This window comes from Rhodnius prolixus, unplaced genomic scaffold (assembly GCF_049639745.1).
Source record: "Rhodnius prolixus isolate KJV_2025 unplaced genomic scaffold, Rpr scaffold_9, whole genome shotgun sequence".
NCBI lineage: Eukaryota > Metazoa > Arthropoda > Insecta > Hemiptera > Reduviidae > Rhodnius > Rhodnius prolixus.
The window spans coordinates 9,665,953-9,686,562 of record NW_027411604.1 but is presented as its reverse complement, the minus strand read 5'-3'; the positions used below and the strand labels follow the sequence as shown (position 1 = coordinate 9,686,562).

General features: G+C 32.6%; 1 protein-coding gene across 6 annotated transcripts; it reads right to left on the bottom strand.

Annotated features, from left to right (window-relative positions):
* Positions 1 to 64: 64 nt before the first annotated feature.
* LOC141454500 (uncharacterized) lies at positions 65 to 20,436 on the bottom strand. Of its 6 annotated transcripts, XR_012458749.1 has the most exons (13): positions 20,273 to 20,436; positions 19,554 to 19,664; positions 11,889 to 12,067; positions 11,420 to 11,536; positions 10,337 to 10,520; positions 10,038 to 10,224; positions 9,553 to 9,875; positions 8,473 to 8,671; positions 7,309 to 7,580; positions 6,870 to 6,972; positions 5,122 to 5,185; positions 2,317 to 4,854; positions 1,231 to 2,244 (listed from the first exon to the last, which is right to left on the bottom strand). XR_012458749.1 is itself a non-coding variant. In XM_074128789.1 (12 exons), exons 1-12 carry the CDS (start codon positions 20,283 to 20,285, stop codon positions 1,255 to 1,257), a joined length of 1,815 nt encoding a protein of 604 aa, XP_073984890.1. In that variant the 5' UTR covers positions 20,286 to 20,436; the 3' UTR covers positions 65 to 1,254. The 6 variants fall into 6 exon arrangements, 5 of the variants coding, with proteins under 5 accessions (XP_073984890.1, XP_073984891.1, XP_073984894.1 ...); XM_074128789.1 differs by lacking the exon at positions 2,317 to 4,854 and having other exon boundaries at positions 65 to 1,317; XM_074128790.1 differs by lacking the exons at positions 2,317 to 4,854; positions 20,273 to 20,436 and adding an exon at positions 19,745 to 19,894 and having other exon boundaries at positions 65 to 1,317.
* Between the last annotated feature and the right edge of the window lie 174 nt (positions 20,437 to 20,610).

Genomic DNA, 20,610 nt, shown 5'->3' with positions numbered 1-20,610 from the left:
GGTGTAACTTGCTTTTAAAGGATATTAACTGGATTTAGAATAACTTTAGACAGAACAGACTCAACTATTAATTTAGAAGGTGATATTGTAGAGTAAATTCCTTTTCGAATTTCCTTCTTTTTTTTTTTTACTGCGATCAGAATTTCAGTTCTTTTTCACTGCGATTGAAGTTTTTGTTCGTTTTCCTTTTCTGTTACTTATTGTTAACAGTTTCAAATTAAGCGTTCGATTACTCCTAATAGCGACTCCTAATAGAAAAATAAATTCAAGTAACTAAGTTTATTAATAACAAATAAAACTAATGTTTTATAATTTTTTTCAAATAATTTGTGAATATAAGTAGAATGTGATTAGATGGAGGTCAAAAAATTGCACTCTGTCAGTTGCTTGTATTTTAGAAATGAAAATTCAAGCTCCCTTTGAATTGGGGAAGATCATTACAAGTCCAATAATTCTTTTGAATCTTAGATTCTAGCCGCCGTTCTCTTAAAAAAAAAAGATCAGCAGAGATTTTATTTGCTAAAGAGCGATTAAAAAAAGGAAGCATTTCATGCTTTCCAATCCATAATTCTGTAATTAAAAAAAAGGACTTTTGATTGCCGTTAAACTGTTTTTTGATACTTGTCTAAAAAGAAGGTATAAGTGTACCATATAATTATGTCTTTTCCCCTTAAAGTACATATTCACCACACCACGTGTTATCTAGGAACTAGTATTAACACTGTTTTACAATTTGTTTATATCTAGATATAAATAGATATCAGTCCAATGTTTACGTTTTGCAGAGCAATTATTAATTATTATTTTGTACAATGTTTATTAAAATTCAGTCCACCGTCGAAACAAATGTGTAGTAACCTTTTCTTTATAACATTCAATCTATCATCATAATAATGGTCTTGGTATACATTTATATATTATGTTTAATATTATCTATATGTTGCTTTACAAAATCAATCTATTTGCCTATAAAAATCGTTTACCTTAAAAATTTGAGAGCCTTTATTTGTTATTTTTTTTTAGCGCAATCTTAAGTGAGCTTTTTCCAAACTATCCATCAGGATTGCACAGTTTATGTTTAAACTTATCACCAGCAGACGTATTATCCAGTAATGGATCTACCAGCAGACGTATCATCTTTATATTTTATTTTAATTTTAGGCTGATTTGTTTTTATTCTTATTATATTTCTTCTTCTTTTTTTTTTTATTTAAAAAAAACAGTCCTGCCTTTATTTTTACTTATTTATATTTACTACTCCAAAGGCGTTTCATCTGAGTCTAACAAAGTGCTAAATTTGTTAGAGCCCGCAAAATTCTGAAAACAAAAAAGAAATATAGCACATTAAGAATTCTAATAATTAATAATAAAAATTATCTAGTCTTGAAATTTCTTTATACGAGTATTTTGCAACTCTACTCTACTGTAAACAAAAATCAAAACTTCCTCTTATTAAAAAAAAAAAATCAGGTATTTATTAAACACATTTTCTTAAAACTTCAAAATTTTATTCCAGCTTCAGCATTTGTTTAATGAGTTTTAATGCCACTTCAGGTCAAAGTTTAAGTAAATAACTGTAAATGAAGTTTTAACAGAATTAAATATTTTAATTAGGATGTAAATGGTCCGAATGATACACACTAAATACATCTATTACTTTTATTTGAAACGTTTTTACAGGAAACTTCATTTTTCGCTGTACTGGGATAGGGAGAAGTTAAGGCCACTCTCCAAAGTACAGTTTATTGCATAGCTGTATTATAATATTTGTAAATATAAAGTGTATTTTCAAAAAATAAGTTGGAATACGTACGTTGTCCGAAACAAACATCTTTTTACAGTTTTCTGAAATTTCTACCCACACTAAAGGGTTTATTCACTTGTTCAAAGACTACCTCCTTAAGTGGTAAACATAATTGAAGTTGAAATCTCTACCCAAACTGATAAATCTACCTCTGATAATGGATGTATTCCGAAACCGTTCAGGGATAATAAATATGCTTGCTAAGATTGATAAAATAAAAGATATAATCCAGCCCTGCGGACCTAACCACAAAAAACTATTTAATAATAATAAATAAAATAAGATTTCCAAAAGTTTTCCCTTCCTTTCTGTATGTAAAGTGTCACCGTTTTAGAAAGAATAAAAATATACAAACATAAAGCCATTCACCAAAATATTATGAAGGACCAAGTTAACTTTAATTCTTATACAATCTTTGAAGTCATTTCGAACCAAATAATCTAAAAAAAAAATGTGATTAGGAAATAAATATTAAAAGATAATGGAGCTAGTAAAGTTAGAAATATACAAACCACACAAATGAAATAAAACTTATTTTTTTAATCATTATGAGTGTTGAATTTGTGGTTTCCCACTTATTTTGATCAACTAATGGATTTAGAACTTGCATGTAATGTGGTCTTGAAATTTGATTTTGTTTGTCAGTAAGGATTTTTGACTGAATAAATGTGATTGATTAATGGTAAAATCAATAAGTATTATCGTCTTCTTCTTAAATATTTAAATCGTAATGCTTTCATATAAGTGGTGGACTGGTGGGTGTGCTAAACTCAAATATATTTGCATCAACTCTTCTATCCTTTTTGCAATTCATTCATTCCGTTACATTCGTCGCAAAATGTCCTAAAAATCATATTAGCTTAAATTTATTTACTTATTAGTAATTATAACTTGAAACCGGCTGTAATTAATGTAAAGTAAATTTTACGAAGTAAAAACAGCATGAATACTTATTAGTTAAATACATTACAGTCAGTACCAATTTAAGCTCTTATGAGATCTAAACCTTTTACTTTTCAGTTGACCCAGTTCAGGTTTAAAGTTTATAAATATAGTTTTTAACACTAACCCTCGAACAGTGTATTCTCGTTAAGATAACACTGTTATCATCACCATGAGAGGGAACTATAGAGACTGTTAGAAAGAGATAATCAAAGGACATCCAGCTGTACTCAAATTCGTGACTTTCTCGAGGTAATCCTAAGAAACCATCACTTAGCTGTTTATTAAATGCAGATTGGATCTGCAGGGAGGAATTTATTTGTCATACACTTTTTTTTCTCTCGTTCTGACGTAATGGATTTGTATCAAATTTTATTGGCCTGTAACATCGTCTTAAAATGTGTTATGTGTTACTTCTAAATTAGAACACTAATTAATTTTAACCTGAATAAAACGAAACATGATGAAATAAAGTTAGCAGTGGCAAAGTTGATCTTTTTTTTTGCTAAGAAAAAGGAAGAGCTACTCATAAAATGATGTAGAAGTGAAAATCACTTTTTCAAGTGCTCAAGGGATCTCAAAATAGATATTTCCGGTGAGAAGTCAATATAGAAAATCTGCAGGATTACAATATCTTCTCTTACTAGTAGAATTGTAGAATAGACGAGCCGCATGTTTTTAGATTTATTAGTGCACTTCAAGTGTGAGAATTAATTTGCCCTTAACGGTCAGAAGAATATGTAACACGCAAGTATCCAGAGGTTAAATCACAGAAAGAAACAACAGAGTCCCCTCTTAGCGATAACAAGATCTAGCTTTACCGTTTCTGACAATGTAAACATTATAGAATCACCTATAAAAACTAAAAAAGTCTATTGAATAAATTAACTGAACGTTGTTCGGATCACAAAGATAAATTCAATTTAGAATTTAACGTACTCCTTTAAATATTATTACTAAGATAACTAGGCCGGATTTGGCGTGATCGGAAGTGCAAATAACGAAGCGTATTTTCTTTTTCAGTTTGTAGCTATTTTATCGAAAACCTCTAAAAACGATTTCATTTAAAAATACAAAGTTCCGGTGAATAAATACTTCGGTTTGCATTTAAAGGCTATTCCAGGAAATTTTACTGTTTGTTACATATAACTATTATGTGCTACAAATTAATATTACTATTAATAATAGAAAATTAAATATGTCGCCAAAATTTAGAATTTGAAGAAAGTGTGTGTATCTCTTATACATATTTTTTATTTCCAAGTAATCGAAGATCAACACCTTTGGTTGGTCATTCTTTTCGAGAAATGTTCTGGGAAGGCAAAACATCATTAAATTTGAAGCTAACTAAATTAATTAAAAATTTGAAGTTTTTTGAAAATATAAAAGCATATTGAGAATTAAAGTAACATTTTTTTTCATGTTTTATTGAATTAATTTTCTTTTACTATCTTAACATATTCTATTTTATTTAGCCTTAATTTCTATATAGTTAATCAGACTTCTAATATAATTCAGGTAGCTAACTAATGTTTAACTACGTCATATGTAAAACTAAGAGCTAGGAAAAGCGTCTAGACTGTTAACTGCACTTTTAATAAACTATAAAACAAAAGTTATGGGCAGTTTTTTTATTACCTAGAATTCATTTAAGTTAAATCACTAAGGCTAGGATAGGAAACAATAAATTTTTCCTCAGATGCTACTAAGAAAGCTTTTTACGTATTTTGTTTAAACTAGGCTAAAGGGTTTATAGTGTAAACCGAATAACGAATTAGGAAATAATTTTAAGAAGTACAAGTTTTCTAAAAATTAATATCTAAAAACTAAAATAATATGCAAAAAATAAATACACATTCAAAGAATGTACAAATAACGGTTTTAATAAAAAAATTACATTGGAAGCTAATAAAACTTATTTGAGTGTATTTTTTTTCTTTCTAATTATTCTTTTTTTTTTTCTTTAAAAAAAGAATTATGCAAACTTAATTTATGAAATAATAATGCACATGTACATAAATCCTCAAATGGTTTTTTTTTTTTTTATTTTTTTTTGTCAAGTCCCAAAAAATTTATCTATTCCTGTTTCTATAGAATGTTCGTTTGGACTGTAATAAAAAAATATTGTTATATAAAAAAATACTTCGAAGGAGTAAATAAGGTCGGAAATTTAACTCACTGTTACATGTATTCGAGAAAAATAGGTACATGTTGAGATACACAAAAACTGAGTTACCCCAACCAATCTAACTGTACATTACGTGCGAAGTTAAAAAAAAAAAAAAAAAAAAAATTGGATGTTTAATGAATGGATAGTAAAAAAAATAATTAAAAAACAGAAGTAATGTAAATTTTAAAATATTCCTTCAACTCACCGGGACCTTGGATTCTTGAATTTTAGGCATTCTTGAAATGTCATCTACTTCTTTTCTTCCCTCTCTGGAAAATTGAGAAAAAATAAATTGAGAATTAATAATAAATAACTGGATGGAATCTGAATCATTGAAAAAATGAGAACGTTTATTCTGTACACAAGTTACAGTTTGGCAAACAAATGAATGCGGTACATTTGAAAAAATAAATGTAAGTTTATTAAGAGGTCAGGAAAATAATAAAGGAAATGTAAAGGAACATGAAATGTACTAATTAAATGATACTTGATAAAATACTTAGAAATATAATTGATAACTTTCACAGAGTATCAAGAAGCAATAAACAAAAAAATCTTCTCGGAAAAAAGCGCCTATTTTCAAAAAAATGAATTTTTACTTTTATAGAAAACATCTTATAATAATACACCCTCTCACTCCCGAATGACGATTATATACGTCGCTTTATACAATTGGGGCCCGGAATAAAAATTTTCAGTTAAAAACTTCACTATGTTTCCCCACGAAATCAACAGTAAACATGTCATGTTGTTACATCGCCTTTTTTTTTACCAAATCAACCTCCCACAAAACCTTTTCAAGAACAAAAGAAGTGTTTTAACAATTGTTGCTGAGTTTCACTAATATTTCTATTTAATAGATCTATTTTTGAAAAATCAGACGTTAAAATTATATTTTTGTTTTCAAATTTTGTGATTAACATGTTGAATTGCAATATTAAATTCATGTTCAGCCAAGTCTCCTCATTGCCAGTAGATATAAAATCTTAAAAATTCGAACTGGGGGCAAGCACAAAGCATAGATACCTGGTCTTTAATATTCTACTTAATAATTGATCAATCTAAAGTGATAAATTTAAGACAAGCCAATTATATAATTCTATATTCGAAATGATTAATTCGGATTAGGAGCGAGATATTAAGCCTATCCAGAATTTTTATTTTATTTGGCAGGATGTCGTCTTACGAGACCAGCGGACAAAAATTCAAAAAAAAAGAGCTTAATGAAGTTCTCAGGTGGAAAAGGAGGCAACATGTTATTCACTGGTTACCTTATCAAGTAAATTACGTATATATTCGATATCTTTCTGATCCTGTTAAAGAGTGATTTGTTTGCATTTCCCATTTTCACAATTAGATGCTTAAAGCTTGCACTTTTAAGATAACAATTTTAATAAATACAAAACTGCAATGTTTAACTTGTTTTCGTATATATATTTTTTTTTTAAGGATTCCAAAGGATGTTCATCTTTAAATTGATAACTGTTTACGTATGTGCGTTCATTTTCTTATTTCAAATTTGCGTATTTCCTTTGTGCTTTTTAACTATATTCTTCAATTCTTTCTCTCTTTTTCCTTTTCTTACCTAAATAGAAGTAATTTAAGTTTTTTACTAGCCAATGATTTATAATCCAAGATATTCAGTTTCTACGAATTCACAATGCATAACGCATTTTTTTTTTTAACGAATGTTTCATGGATAGATTACAAACTAGCATTTCTCAAAAAATTATTCTCTAATTTTGCACCTCTTAAGCATTTTATGCGTACTTTCTTAGTAGTTAATTACATGCTGAATATATGTATATATCGTTAATTTTCTGATTTGCGCAACTCTAGCCGTTATCACTTGGGCACTATGAAGAAGTGGCTGGTTTAAAGATCCTTCATGCTCTAAGAAATAATTATTTTTTTTAATATAAAGGGAGGATATAAAACAAGCAAAAAACATACCTATGTTTACTATTTTGCTTCTCATCTTTTCCTCTCGTTTTTTCTGAGCTATTATTGCCACCTGTCCCGCCTTTATGCTGAGGCCCACGGCTTCTAGTTTCTTCTAAAATATAATAAATTCCTCTATTAACAACTTTATTAACTACTTCTGCATCAAAAATGATCAAACTAAGCCCATTAAACCAATCTTTATTATTCCAGGCTTAATAAAAACACGTTTAGAAATTCTACAATCCTTCACGAAACTAAAGATGCGGAAGTCAGTTAAAAGGACGCTTTTATACCAATAACTAAGAATTCTTAACGATGTACGCGGATATCTGCAGTTATGTAATCATACACAGAATAAATCTTCATAACTCCAATAATCAAAAATCTAACTTACTTCTTTTGATTATTTAAGTTATTTTTTTTCACTTTTTTAATCACTAAATCATACCTATTCTTTTCGGTTCCTGCCGCCTTGTTTCTCCACCACGATTCCAACTTTTTGTAGATTCATTTTTCTCATCATCTGATAAATGGCCACCACCACTTTGGCGAACTTCTTCAGGACTACTGCGACCATTATTAACAACTGTAGTGCTGGTTGCTTTTCGCGTCCAAGCATTCTCTTTTGGAGGTGGCGCAGGCTCTGTTCTTTTTTCTACCTGCTGACCTTCTTTCTGCGAATTTCCACCTCCCGAAGAACTTCCTGGTCCAGATTTTGATCTAGAAATAAAAAGGAACAAATTAAATTAGAAAGAAAGCAGTAGCATTTACACAATTCATTAGCAATATCCATTTATTATAAAAAAACAAATACAAATAGTTACGACTGAACTTTAAAAGAATTGCTTCTTTTATTTTTATAATTATTTTAGTTCATTACTAGAAACTTTTTCTAGAAAAAGTAAAAATTTCCATATTGTAGTTTTTCCTAAAAATTCTATTTATATTCTGGGGCAATCTTTTATTTTCCCTAAAAAAAAGATTTTTTTTTTAAAGTAATAGATTTCAGGGAGGTACAAACAGCTTTATCAGTTGCAGAACAATATTAAGGGAAGCACTGTTAGAATAACAATCTAAAGAAAGGGTTAAAATAAAGACAACACATAAAATTTAGAGAGTTCTTGGTTAATTCCTATGGTTCTAAGAGCGTACGAGGGAACCTGAATAACAAAAATTGAGATAACAATTTCCCGAATTTGCTGCCTCTCTCTAGAGAGGCTATAACTAGTCACTAATTGAATAATTTATGTCAACGCCCTCCTTAACTTAAGGTAAACTGGCATCATTCAAACTTCACGTTATTATGTAATAACAGTGTAACTGATAATGAATAAGTAAAGTAATATTTAAATCACGGTAGTCGAGCGGTGAGGTGAAAAACTAATATGAACAGTAATCCTTTGATTCCCGGTCTAGTCCTTGTATTTTATTTAATAATTAATTAAAGAACTTTAAAGTAATAAAGTATGTCATCCGCCTCTGTCCACGTCACCTAGTCGGTAGTTGGACATAAACCCATCCTGAAAAAAACGGCATTTCTTTCCTTCTACTTCTTTACACATTATTACTCTGTAACCACAAGAGTTTGCACAAAAATAAAAATTGTTCAAACCTCAATTCTGGAAGGGGATCTTCCCCACGTCTTAATCTCTCTTCTATTTCTCTTTCCCTTGCAGCAGTGTCGACAGGTCTTGCACCACCAAATATAGAAGAATTTGCTGCAGGTACTTCTGCTTCACCTTCTGCTGGCGAAGGTTTGGACCTCGGTTGTAATTTAAGTTTAGGCCGAGTTCTTACTTCAGCAGCACCTCCTAGAGTGGAGGAAAAAATAATTAGAAATTCACTTTATTGTTAACAGTAATAATAATAATAATAATAATAATAATAAAGGAAGGAGGGAAGGGATTAGCTATGAGGTTAGTATACTGGACTCCCACGCGGAGGTCCCGGGTTCGAATCCAGCAGCTGACCCTTAGATTTTCTCTTCCTAGGAGCTTCTTACAGCTCACTGTCCGGTGATGGACAGTGTTGTCTGTAACGAGAGAACACTGTCCGGAGGCCGGCAGTGCACTGGAAAAAGCTCCGGGCGCTAATGACCTCAGCTGTTGATGCGCCAAAAAAAAAAAAAAATAATAATAATATAGGGAAGGGATTAGCTATGAGGTTAGCATACTGGACTCCCACGCGGAGGTCCCGGGTTTGAATCCAGCAGCTGACCCTTAGATTTTCTCTTCCTAGGAGCTTCTTACAGCTCACTGTCCGGTGATGGACAGTGTTGTCTGTAACGAGAGAACACTGTCCGGAGGCCGGCAGTGCACTGAAAAAAGCTCCGGGCGCCAATAACCTCAGATGTTGACGCGCCTTAAAACCATTTAAAAAAATAATAATAGTAACAATATTTAGGGAAGGGATTAGCTATGAGGTTAGCATACTGGACTCCCACGTGGAGGTCCCGGGTTCGAATCCAGCTGCTGACCCTTAGATTTTCTCTTCCCAGGAGCTTCTTACAGCTCACTGACCGGTGATGGTTAGTGTTGTCTGTAACGAGAGAACACTGTCCGGAGGCCGGCAGTGCACTGAAAAAAGCTCCGGGCGCCAATAACCTTAGATGTTGACGCGCCTTAAATCATAAAAAAAAAAAAAATAGTAACAATATTAAATCAATGACTAACTTAAAACTAAAGAGAAATACCTCGATCAGCTTGTGGTAAATCATCTCTTCTACCACCATATCTATCTCTATCTCTTCTGTCGTCCATTCTGTTGTAGTTAGAGTCATCTCTCCAATGACCGCTGGTACCTCTATCTTCTCGATGTCTATCATCATCCCTTCTAGAAAATCCTCCTCTTTCTGAACGATCGCTAAAACTGCTGAAACCTCGGTCTTCGCGCTCTCGACTAAAACCTCTGTCATCTCTATCACGGCTAAAGCCACTGCGGTCAAAACCACCACTACTTTGATTAAAACCACTACCACCTCTGTGGTCGTCTCTTACACGATCATCTCGGCCAAACCTTTAAAAAAAATAAATTTTGATTATTTTATAGGACAAAAATAAAATTCATTATCAGTGAAAGCTCAAATGAATTAAATTAAAATTGCTTAAATGTATTTCTTAAAGTCAGGCCATTCTTGGATATAATTTCACACAGTTGAATGATGTAAAATCCCCTTACCTGTCACGGTCCATGCCTCCTCGTTCTTCTCTGAAGAAACCTCTTTCTTCAAATCCTCTGTTATAGCCTCCACTACTACTACCACCACCACCACCTCCTCCTCCTCCTCCTCCACCTCCACCGCCCCCACCAAAATCTCGACGACCGCTGCCGTATCCTCCTCGATCATATCCACTTCCTCCCCCACCTGTTTTATAAAATTTCACCAGTGACTTAAAAGTATTTTTATTCAATAAAAGGAATGAATACTTCTAAACAAAATTAGAGAAACAATAATAACAACTGTTGACATTATTTACCTCTGTCATCGAAATCATCGGCTCTTGGACCAGCCCTCCAATTTCCAGCTGTTCTATCTGATCCTCCACCGCCCATATCACTTCTTCCTCCATCACGATTACCGCGGCCTCCTCTGCCGCCACCTCGATTGCTGTTGTCAACATTTGTAGTTAACTCTATGCGAATTGGGCGACCTTTTAATGTCTGAAAAAAAAAATATTTAAAGCGGGAAGCACTTATTTAGCTGATAAGCATGTTCAACCCTTCACTTCTCTTATTTTAACTATAATAAAGAAACAATTTACATTAAATTACAGATTTATTAAGACTTTTTTAAATGCAATAAAAGCCAAAAACAAATCGCTCCGCGAGAAACTATGAAATTTATGATAAAATCTCCATAATAACCTAAATGAAAACTAATCTCTGAATATGGTAGAAAAGCCGGAAACAGTAACAGTTGAAGATGGCCATTACAAGATAGGTTCGGTCAATAATTATACCCAATATTACACAGGTGCCTAGAAAAAGTTTCTTATATTTAGACTTTCTTATATATAGACGAACAGTCCACAGTTTGCTAACTACTTTTAATTATTCATAAATATTATTTCGTACTTTAACATGTTTTGTAACGTTAGCGAACGTTTTTGCAGACACCTAACGAACAAAATAAAAAACATTACTAAAGTTCTTGAAAAATTCTAGATATAAAGAATTTTGACCGAAAAATCTCACAGCACCAGTCAATGACCCACTGAATTTTCATTTGACTTAGAATATTTATTATTGAGCCGGGATTAATTCTTAATGCTGAGGAATTAATTAAGTTAACTTTTCATACTAAAATAGCCTAATAACAAAAGAATAAAACTTTTTTATAAAAATGCTTAGCTACAGAGATAGTAGAAACGTAAAAGATACACCAAATTTAATTATCAAAGGTTTTAAAAATCGAAGAATTAGAAAACATTTACGTGGCTAAAGTATTTTTTTACAATTGAAGAAACTGTTCAAATTAAAGGAAGACCCAAATATCTAAAATCTAAAATTTAAACCATAATTACTACTTATTAATAAAAAAATAATAATAATGCACATACATTCTCGCCTAAATTTAGAGCAGCAACAAGACTAGCCCTATCTTCAAATTCTATGTATCCAAAACCCTTAGCTCTGTTACCTCCTTTTTCATCTCTTGGAATTCTAACATTTTTTACCTGTAGAAAAAAGACGAACACAAATAATCAATTTCTGAAATGGAAAAATAAATAACATACGTAAATAAATAACAATAAAATAAGTAAGGGAAGGGATTAGCTATGTAGTTAGCGTATACTGGATCCTAAAGCGGTGATCCCGGTTTCGAATCCAACCGCTGGCCCATAGATTATCTCTTCCTAGGAGCTTTTTACAGCACACTGTCCGGTTATGGACAGTATTCTGTAACGAGAGAACACTCGTCTGAAGACCAGCAGTGCACAGAAAAAAGCTCTGGGCGCCAATAACCTCAGACTGACGTGCGTTAAATTAAAAAGAATAAAATAAAGTAAGTGTACCCATTAAATTTACCTTTAAATTCTGAAAGAAGTTTATGAGTTCAATCTCTGTGAGGTCGTAAGGAATGTTAGACAAATAAGCTTGAAAAGGCGCAGTTGAAGGTATTTTGTTTTCATCAATAGTAGTTCCCCTAGAAGCTCTAGGAGCAGTGGGCAATACAACTCTTTCAGTTTTTAATTCATAAGAATTAGCTGAAAAAAAGATTACAAATACCTCTTGAATATATAATTCAGTAAAGAAAAAAGTAAGTTCTAAATGCCTTCATTTGGATATGCAAATACTTCTATGGGGAATTAAAATAAACTTACAAAATATCAGTGTGACGACAATTTGCTCTTGTTTAAATTTTTATCTTCTTGATTATTTTTTTAAACTCTTTTCTTAATTGACTTTAAAACAAACAAATGTAAGGTACAAGATAAAATTGAATACGCGTTTAGACATTTTTTTGTTTGTTTTATAACCACATATCTCTGGAACAACAGTCAGGCAAGCCTTTGGTCAATGTCCAGAACTGTTTGACGACATGATATCGCAGAAGGTAATAATAGGAGTTTTAAAGACCTACGAAATGAAAGTCATAGAAATGCTTCCTTCGAAATAGTATTATAAAGCCCTCACTTTTGATGAATGGAAGAGGAAGAAACCGTAGGATAGGGACTTGACCGAGATCTCCGGTTATGACTATGATATATCTTTTGATCTCTTGCCACTACAGTAACATGGGAATATGAGCTGGGTATGGTTTCGAGGCGATAGTTATCTCCAATCCTGTGAAGTAGAATCCCGCTCTGTTTTGAAGGATGGAAGTAAGTTAGGTTTTTTTACTCCAAAGCAATAGTACTCTCTCGAAACGCAAAGAAGAAAGTAACTAAACTTAGTTAAGACATTATCTGTTGAACCGTCATTTCTGCAAGAAGGCAGGAGTGGTTATAAATCACCCTCAGACCGGTACAATAGAAAGCATGTGGTGTGAATTGAGGACATATTGAGACATGCCACTGTATGGCGCTTCTTAAATGAGATGTGACCTCTAGGTTTCCCTAAGCAAGCTACATTGCCTTCCCACAGCCCAAGTTTCTTACAAACACCATTTCCTTTCATATCCTTCCGATTATATCCAATCACACGGGACTTATAATGCAGCTTTCCTCAGTGAAAAGACATCGTTCTCAAATTCGATATAAAATTGTCCACAATTGGTCTAATCTAATATAAGATCCACCACTCAATTACTCCAAACCGTTTGCGGCTTTTGGATCCTACTAAGAGACCAACATTTTGAGAAGTCTGCTGAGAAACAGAAAAACTAAAAACCAAGAAAAAGAATGAACCATTTTATGGCGCTAAATGCATCGAAGTATGCCCTTCACTAATCAGTAGTAAACTAAAGTAATCAGTAGCTTACAACAATTCAGAAAGAGATAGAATAAGTCAAAAATGTTTAAAATGTAAGCTGTATTAATAATATCCCACAAAAAGAGAATTTTTTTTTTGCAAAATTATGTGATAATGCCGAACACAAATCTATTAAATATTATTGTGAGGCTTGTTGGCGTTACTCGCTTCGAACTTCTACGAAGGGTATAAGAATGAAAATAAGAGATGTTGCTAACAGATAGTAGAAATTCAAGCAAACTTATGTTATATTAAACTTCCCTCGAGAAGAATGAAAATTTCCCAATCCTTTCTTAAACTAAATTTTCTCTTAAAAAGCTTTAAGATCAATATAAGAATTAAAACTTAAGGAAACCGAAATGAACTACAATTCATTTGACAAATTTTTCACAGGTCTGCAATGACTTACGAGGGTCGTTTGAAAAGTCCGTGCAAAAATAAAAACTACTTAATTTTTTGGGGTAAACCTTTTTTATTTTTCAACATAGTCTCCTTTTAGGCTTATACACTTCGTCCAACGCTGCTCTAGTTTGTTGATCCCTTCCGAATAATAGGATTTGTCCAAGTCTGAAAAATAGCCATTCGTTTCTGCAATCACCTCCTCGTTTGAATAAAATCTTTTTCCCGCCAGCCATTTCTTCATATTGGGGAACAAATAGTAGTCCGAGGGAGCCAAGTATGGAGAACAGGGGGGATGTGAAACGAGTTGGAACCCTATTTCCATTAATTTTGCGACCACAACTGCTGAGGTGTGAGCTGGTGCGTTGTCGTGATGGAAAAGAACTTTTTTGTGGGCCAATCGTGGGCGTTTTTCTTGCAGCTCGGTTTTCAAACGGTCCAATAACGATGAATAATATGCACCTGTAATAGTTTTACCCTTTTCCAGATAGTCGATGAGGATTATTCCTTGCGAATCCCAAAAGACAGTCGCCATAATCTTTCCGGCCGAAGGAACGGTCTTCGCCTTTTTTGGCGCAGATTCCCCCTTGGTAACCCATTGTTTAGATTGTTCTTTGGTCTTAGGAGTGTAGTGATGTATCCATGTTTCATCCACAGTGACGAAACGACGCTTAAAGTCCTGCGGATTCTTCTGGAACAGCTGCAAACCGTCCTTGCAACACTTCACACGATTTCGTTTTTGGTCAAGCGTGAGCAATCGCGACACCCATCTTGCGGATAGCTTTGTCATGTCCAAATGTTGATGCAAAATATTATGTAGCCGTTCATTCGAGATGCCCACAGCACTAGCAATCTCACGCACCTTCACTCTTCTGTTATCCATCACCATATCATGGATTTTATCAATGATTTCTGGAGTAGTAACCTCAACAGGGCGTCCAGAACGTTCAGCGTCACTTGTGCCCATATGGCCACTCCGAAAATTTTGAAACCACTTATAAACTGTTCTAATCGAAGGTGCAGAGTCACCATAATGTTTATCAAGCTTCTCTTTAGTCTCCTGAGGCGTTTTGCCTTTCATAAAGTACTGTTTAATCAACACACGAAATTCTTTTTCGTCCATTTTTTGAAAATCACTCGACTTCCTCGATTCAAACGAATGCCAAACAGAAAGAAATAGACCGATCTGGCTGAAACTTGGTGTGTGTTCTTCCAAGAGATGCTACTAACTAAACATAACCTCGATACGCGCCAGTGGTGCTATCTCTCTGACTTTGCACGGACTTTTCAAACGACCCTCGTACAGTACTATAACATACTGTTGATATAACGTTATTAAAAATTAGTTATTTTAAGCAGAAAATTTGCCAGGTTTAAAAGTTCTAGAGCGGCAGTCATAAATAGGTGACACACCTAAATTGCAATCAAATTCATTTATACTTGTTTCGTTCCCTAATTTTTCTAATGTTGCGATTTCAAAAATTCACTGACCAATTTTCGATATTTCAAACACGGAGAGTGCGAACTCTCAGTTGAATAAAACACTTATTTCTCGCCCGAAAAGGAATACACTAGTCACAATACTAAGCTGCTTTCAATTGGAGAAAACAACTCTAAAATTGTTTTCTTGAAAAACCAACATTTAATAATGATAAAAAAAAAGTGACAAAAGATACAGATATTATTTACGCATCTGTTTGCCAAAAAAGTTAATTATCGTTATTGTTTAGATGTTAGTAAGATTTAATCAGAATTCTGGGTAAAATGCCACACCAATCTGGACTGTGGCAAGCATGCCATTTAATTAATTGTACTGTTAATAATGACTACAGTTTAACTCAAGTATTTGAACTAATAAATTTTTAATTTTGGGGGTGAAAACTACTGCAAAAAAAAATCGAGATACCGGTAAAAACCAAGTATAGTTCAAATTTGTTTTGAGCATTAAAAAAGGATTGAACAATTTGTTTTTAAAAATTCTCATAAGCTTTGAAATTTGAAGAATGAGATGAAATATCAGCATATTTCTACGCTATCATTTCTCTTATTATAAAAACGTTTAAAAGAAACCTTCATGTCAATTTTCGCCAAAACCATTTTCCATATATTATTTTTTATATCAATGACTTTTTTTTCATTATATTACGAAAAGATGAGCATCTTTTTTTTTAAATTATTAAATGAAAACTATATTTTTTATAACTTTATATTACAGATAAAAGAATAGAAAGAGGACTGGTAATTGATCGGTTTCAAGTTCATCAGTAGGATCTCCTTCTTTATAACAGGAAATGGTATGACACACCTACCTAGGTAAGTTGGAAAATTCCAGGCGAAAGGAATATTGGTACAGTGTTTTTAAAGGAAGAGATAATAATTACCTTCTACAATAATGCAGTACAATAGATGAAGTGTAGCCTGAATCAGGTCCTTTAGAAATGTTGAGATAATTCAATTTATCCAATATTTGTACTTCCGGGATAATACAGAAGTTTACAGATGGAAAAGTAACAGAAATTATAGTATGTGATACTCGAAGAGTGATAAGAAAGCAAAGATTAGCTCATTGACAACTGTGGAGGTATGCTGGTGGCAACTTTACATGCATACCGAAGAGTTAAATGTTTTTAGAACAAATATGTTTCAATAGAATACTGTAAAGTTTGTAAAACATTGCCTGGATAGGGATTTATAATGTGCTCTAAACAAGAAAAGTTCAGATAATCGAAGTTTGGATGATTTTGAATAGAGCGTTTTATTTATTTATTTTAATCCACAAGTTGTTTCAGTTCTTTACAAAATCGGCAGAGAAAGTGTGTAGTAATTTGCGAGGTGAAAATAAACTAGATACTTTGTTTAGTATAGATTGAATCAACCAGTCCGCATCTTAAATAATGATATAGTAAATAAATTCCCTTTAATAATTACCAATTCTCGCAGACATAACTTGGAAATTACAATTACAGAAGACATAGTAATTTTGTGCCACAGTTTTAGGAGTTAATATTTTTAATATGATATACAACTCTTCTCGAGAGCTCGTCTAATAGATTTCATTTCTTTTTTAAAAAGGCAAAAGCAAAACACAGAATGAATTATTGAAGGGAAAAGTGGATTTACCACTTCTTCAGAAATAATAACTTCCTTAACTTTAAACAGAAAAACAGAATTTACACTAACCACACAAATGTTTACACAACACATAAAAACCTTGAAAAATTGTTGATCGTGCAACCATTATTATTATTATTTATCGAAACTACAGGCGAATTCTAGCCGTAATATTACCCTCTTACAATAATGTAAACTCTATAACAAATACTCACATATTCAAGGGCATTGTGTCACGCTGAGAAAACTGTATGGTTATCAAAGGGTTTCGTTCCTTCACAATACTCATCAATCAATTGATTTTGAAGTAGTAGCAATATAGTGATTCTTACAGTGCGATAATTATTTGATAAAATAATCTTGTAATAATTAGTTTAACAGTTTACGCAATTACAATGGATTGCAATTAGGTTCTGTGCTACCGAGATTGAAGGGCGAGGAATTATTAATTCTAAGGTCGTAATTTTCTCGGATAGTCAGGCTGCTCTACGGGCAATTAGTTCCTATCAGGTTAACTCAAAACTGGTTTGGGACTGTCTGGGTGCCCTGAAGGAAATTAGTGACCAAAATAAGGTCTTTCTGGTCTGGGTACCTGGTCATTCAGGACATAAGGGTAACGAAGCGGCAGATTTATTGGCCCGGGAAGGCTCTGCGGGATACTTCGTTGGCCCGGAGCCCTGTTTTGGGGTTCCGAAGTGTGTTAAGACTGCGACCATTAACTTATGGGTGCAGAGTAGGTCTCAGGAGTGGTGGCTTGCCACCACTGGGCAGAGACAGGCGAAGGAGTTTATTAAAGGCTATTCGCCGAGGCTGACTGCAGAATTAATCCGTCAAGGCCGTGGGGCTATCAGGATGATTGTAGGCCTATTAACTGGCCACTGCAGACTCAGAAAACACATGCATCGCATGGGCCTGGCAGATGATAGCCTTTGTAGGTTCTGTCAGGAAGAGGAGGAAACGGCACTACACGTGTTGTGTCAGTGTGAGGGGCTCGTGAGGCTAAGGATGTTACTTCTCGGGGAGGAAAAACCAAGGCCTGTGAGTTTTACCCAAAAGTCACTCTCCAGCATTAGAGTCTAATTAAAAGGACGGGTCTGGAGGGTGAGCTTTAAAGTTAGGGGAGCCACAATAGACCCAAAGGGGTCGCAGTGGCGTAGGCCCTGAGGCCGCCCTAGTCTAATCTAATCTAATTACAATGGATTTCTAACTAATGAGCTTCCCCCTAACATTATCAATAATTCAACCAATCTCACTAATTTATAGGACTCTGCACCGCCTGCAATGATCTCTACTCGACTTACATAAAAAGCTCGGATCACGGTTCTGTCTAGATCTGTGCTGTACACTTTTTCGTAACAAAACAGAGAAACTATAAAGAGTATTATAATTAAATTTATGTTAAAACTTTTTAACTGCATTTGCAATGGATTCCTCATTAGCATTATTATAGGGACATCAATCGTCTCGCCATTACAAAAAAAAATGCCAAGTTATCCGGGGGTTTTCACAATATTAACAAAATTTAAGGAAAAGTAAAAAAAAAGTAAAAGCAAGAGGAAATTTTTTCAAAGAATATGGGCGTCTCTGCGATAATATTTAATACCTTTATCACACAATACACCTGCTTTCTGCAAAGAAGTATAGTTACTTCGGCCAGCCTTTCCCAAACGTAAACGTTAGCTCATCAAACACATACGCACACGCTCACTCTCATTCACTAATAGCGCACTTTTCAGATGCCTAGACTTTATGATAAACAATGATACTTGAGGGAGCAGCAAAGCTTCCTTTATTCTTGTCTGATTTCGATTTTTTAAGCTAAATACAAATATTTTAAGACTTAAAATCGGATCTATTTCCTACTTGTTTCTTCAATAAAATTAGTTTAAAACCAAAAATTATAACATTACAAGTCCTGTTTGATATAAAGTTCATTCAATTAGGGAAAAAACAAACAAACCTTTTGTTACGCTGGTTCGCTATAAAAAAGACCCTACTGTATTATGTGGTAAGTAAGAGAGGACTTGCTCCAAACCTAAGCCGCAAAAGCGATGCATTAAATATATAGCAAAAAAAAAGTCCCGCCTATGTAAGTAAAACTTGAACTATTAATATATTAACCTTGGAACTTTGTGCATACAAAAATTTAATGAAATTACAAAAAGAATTGATTGAAAAAATATTTTCAAAAATCTAACAAATAACAATTAAGATTCTAAACTCTACAATTGAATACCCATGTCCTTGAAACAATATTTTTCTACTAGACTTTATTATTAAACATGTGAAAAATGCTAACTAAAAATAATAATAAATAACTTAGAACAATAATTATTGATCAATTTATTTTTTTAAAAAGCAATCAATATATTTCATGTACTTCCATAAAAGCCTTTTTTTTTTTGATCAAGAAAACCGGTTAAAATTGTTCCTTTTTAAAAACCCCCACTATTATAAAAATCTATGCAATAATATATTACGCAAAACGATTAGCAGTTCTCAATAATCATAGCCCAACAAGTAATTTTATAATGCTGAAAGAAATGTACAAAATTAAGGAATGAATATTTTCTTTGAACCGTATAAATTTTATAAGTGCCAAACTCAAAAAAATAATTTTAGTTATTCAAACAACCATAAAAGATAAAATCATTTTCCCGCAATGTTAAAATTAAAGTACCAACAAACAGAAGTTTACGTTTGAATGGATCAAGCAATAGTGCATGCATATATCCCTTCTATAACTATAAAATAATATAAGATAATTACCATCTTCTTCATCAACTTCATCAGCCCAATTTCCTAAAGGTTTCCTCGCTGGAATACTATCTAAAATTTCAGTAACAGCAACTGACTTCCATTTCTTTTTATTTTTTTTACCTATAAATTAAAAAAACATGTATGAACTGAACAGTAAATTCACTCAACAATAGTAATTTAAAAAAAACAAATTGATATACTCTTCATAAAGTTCACTTTACAATGATTTCACTTTCGCAGTCACAAAAAAGGAGAAACAAAAGCGAATGTAGGAATTGTTCTTTTTCTCTTGGGAAAACTTGAACTTTTCACTAGGAAAAAAGAAACATTAATTTGTATTCTATTTTGTATTTATATTTAACTGAAAGTGTTAATCCATCTGGTATCTGGGTGGGTCAGAACTTCAGAAAATCACAGCCTTTAGAATACTGAACGAAAACAGAAATATTTAATTCTTAATTAGTTAAACTTATGTGTTTATTTTACTTAATTCATTAAATGGAAGACAGCATTCATAAGTTACTATAAAGCCACGAGGTTTCTGAACGTGAATGGGTATAACCACTAACTACAGTTTATCGCTAATATTTCAAATCTAGTGTCCAATTGTAAAATTTTACAGACCAGAGTCACTTATTTAAATAATATAGTTTAATGAATTTCACGAATGTTAAAAAAGAAGCAAGGAAAAAAATTAAAAACACACTAACAAAATGAAAGAGACAAACCTGAAGCAGCCATTTTGTAAAGGTATAATTGAAATTCGTTGCACCTTCTATGTATTTCTTGATGGCAGTGTGCACTATAATCATTTATTGAGATCTTCTTTTAATCGTATTATAATATTTATGCATTTTCCACTTCACTCCTTTAAATGTTTAATATAATATATTCCCTGAGTTATTATTGTATTACTATTAATGTATGCATATTTATGTAGAAGTGACTTTGTTTATTTGCTACTGAAATGTATTATTAAAGATTTTAAAAATAATTATCATTTAACAATATTTATGTTTATGTTACCAAAAAACCTGGATGTTGTTAATAAAATTTCATTGCGGTG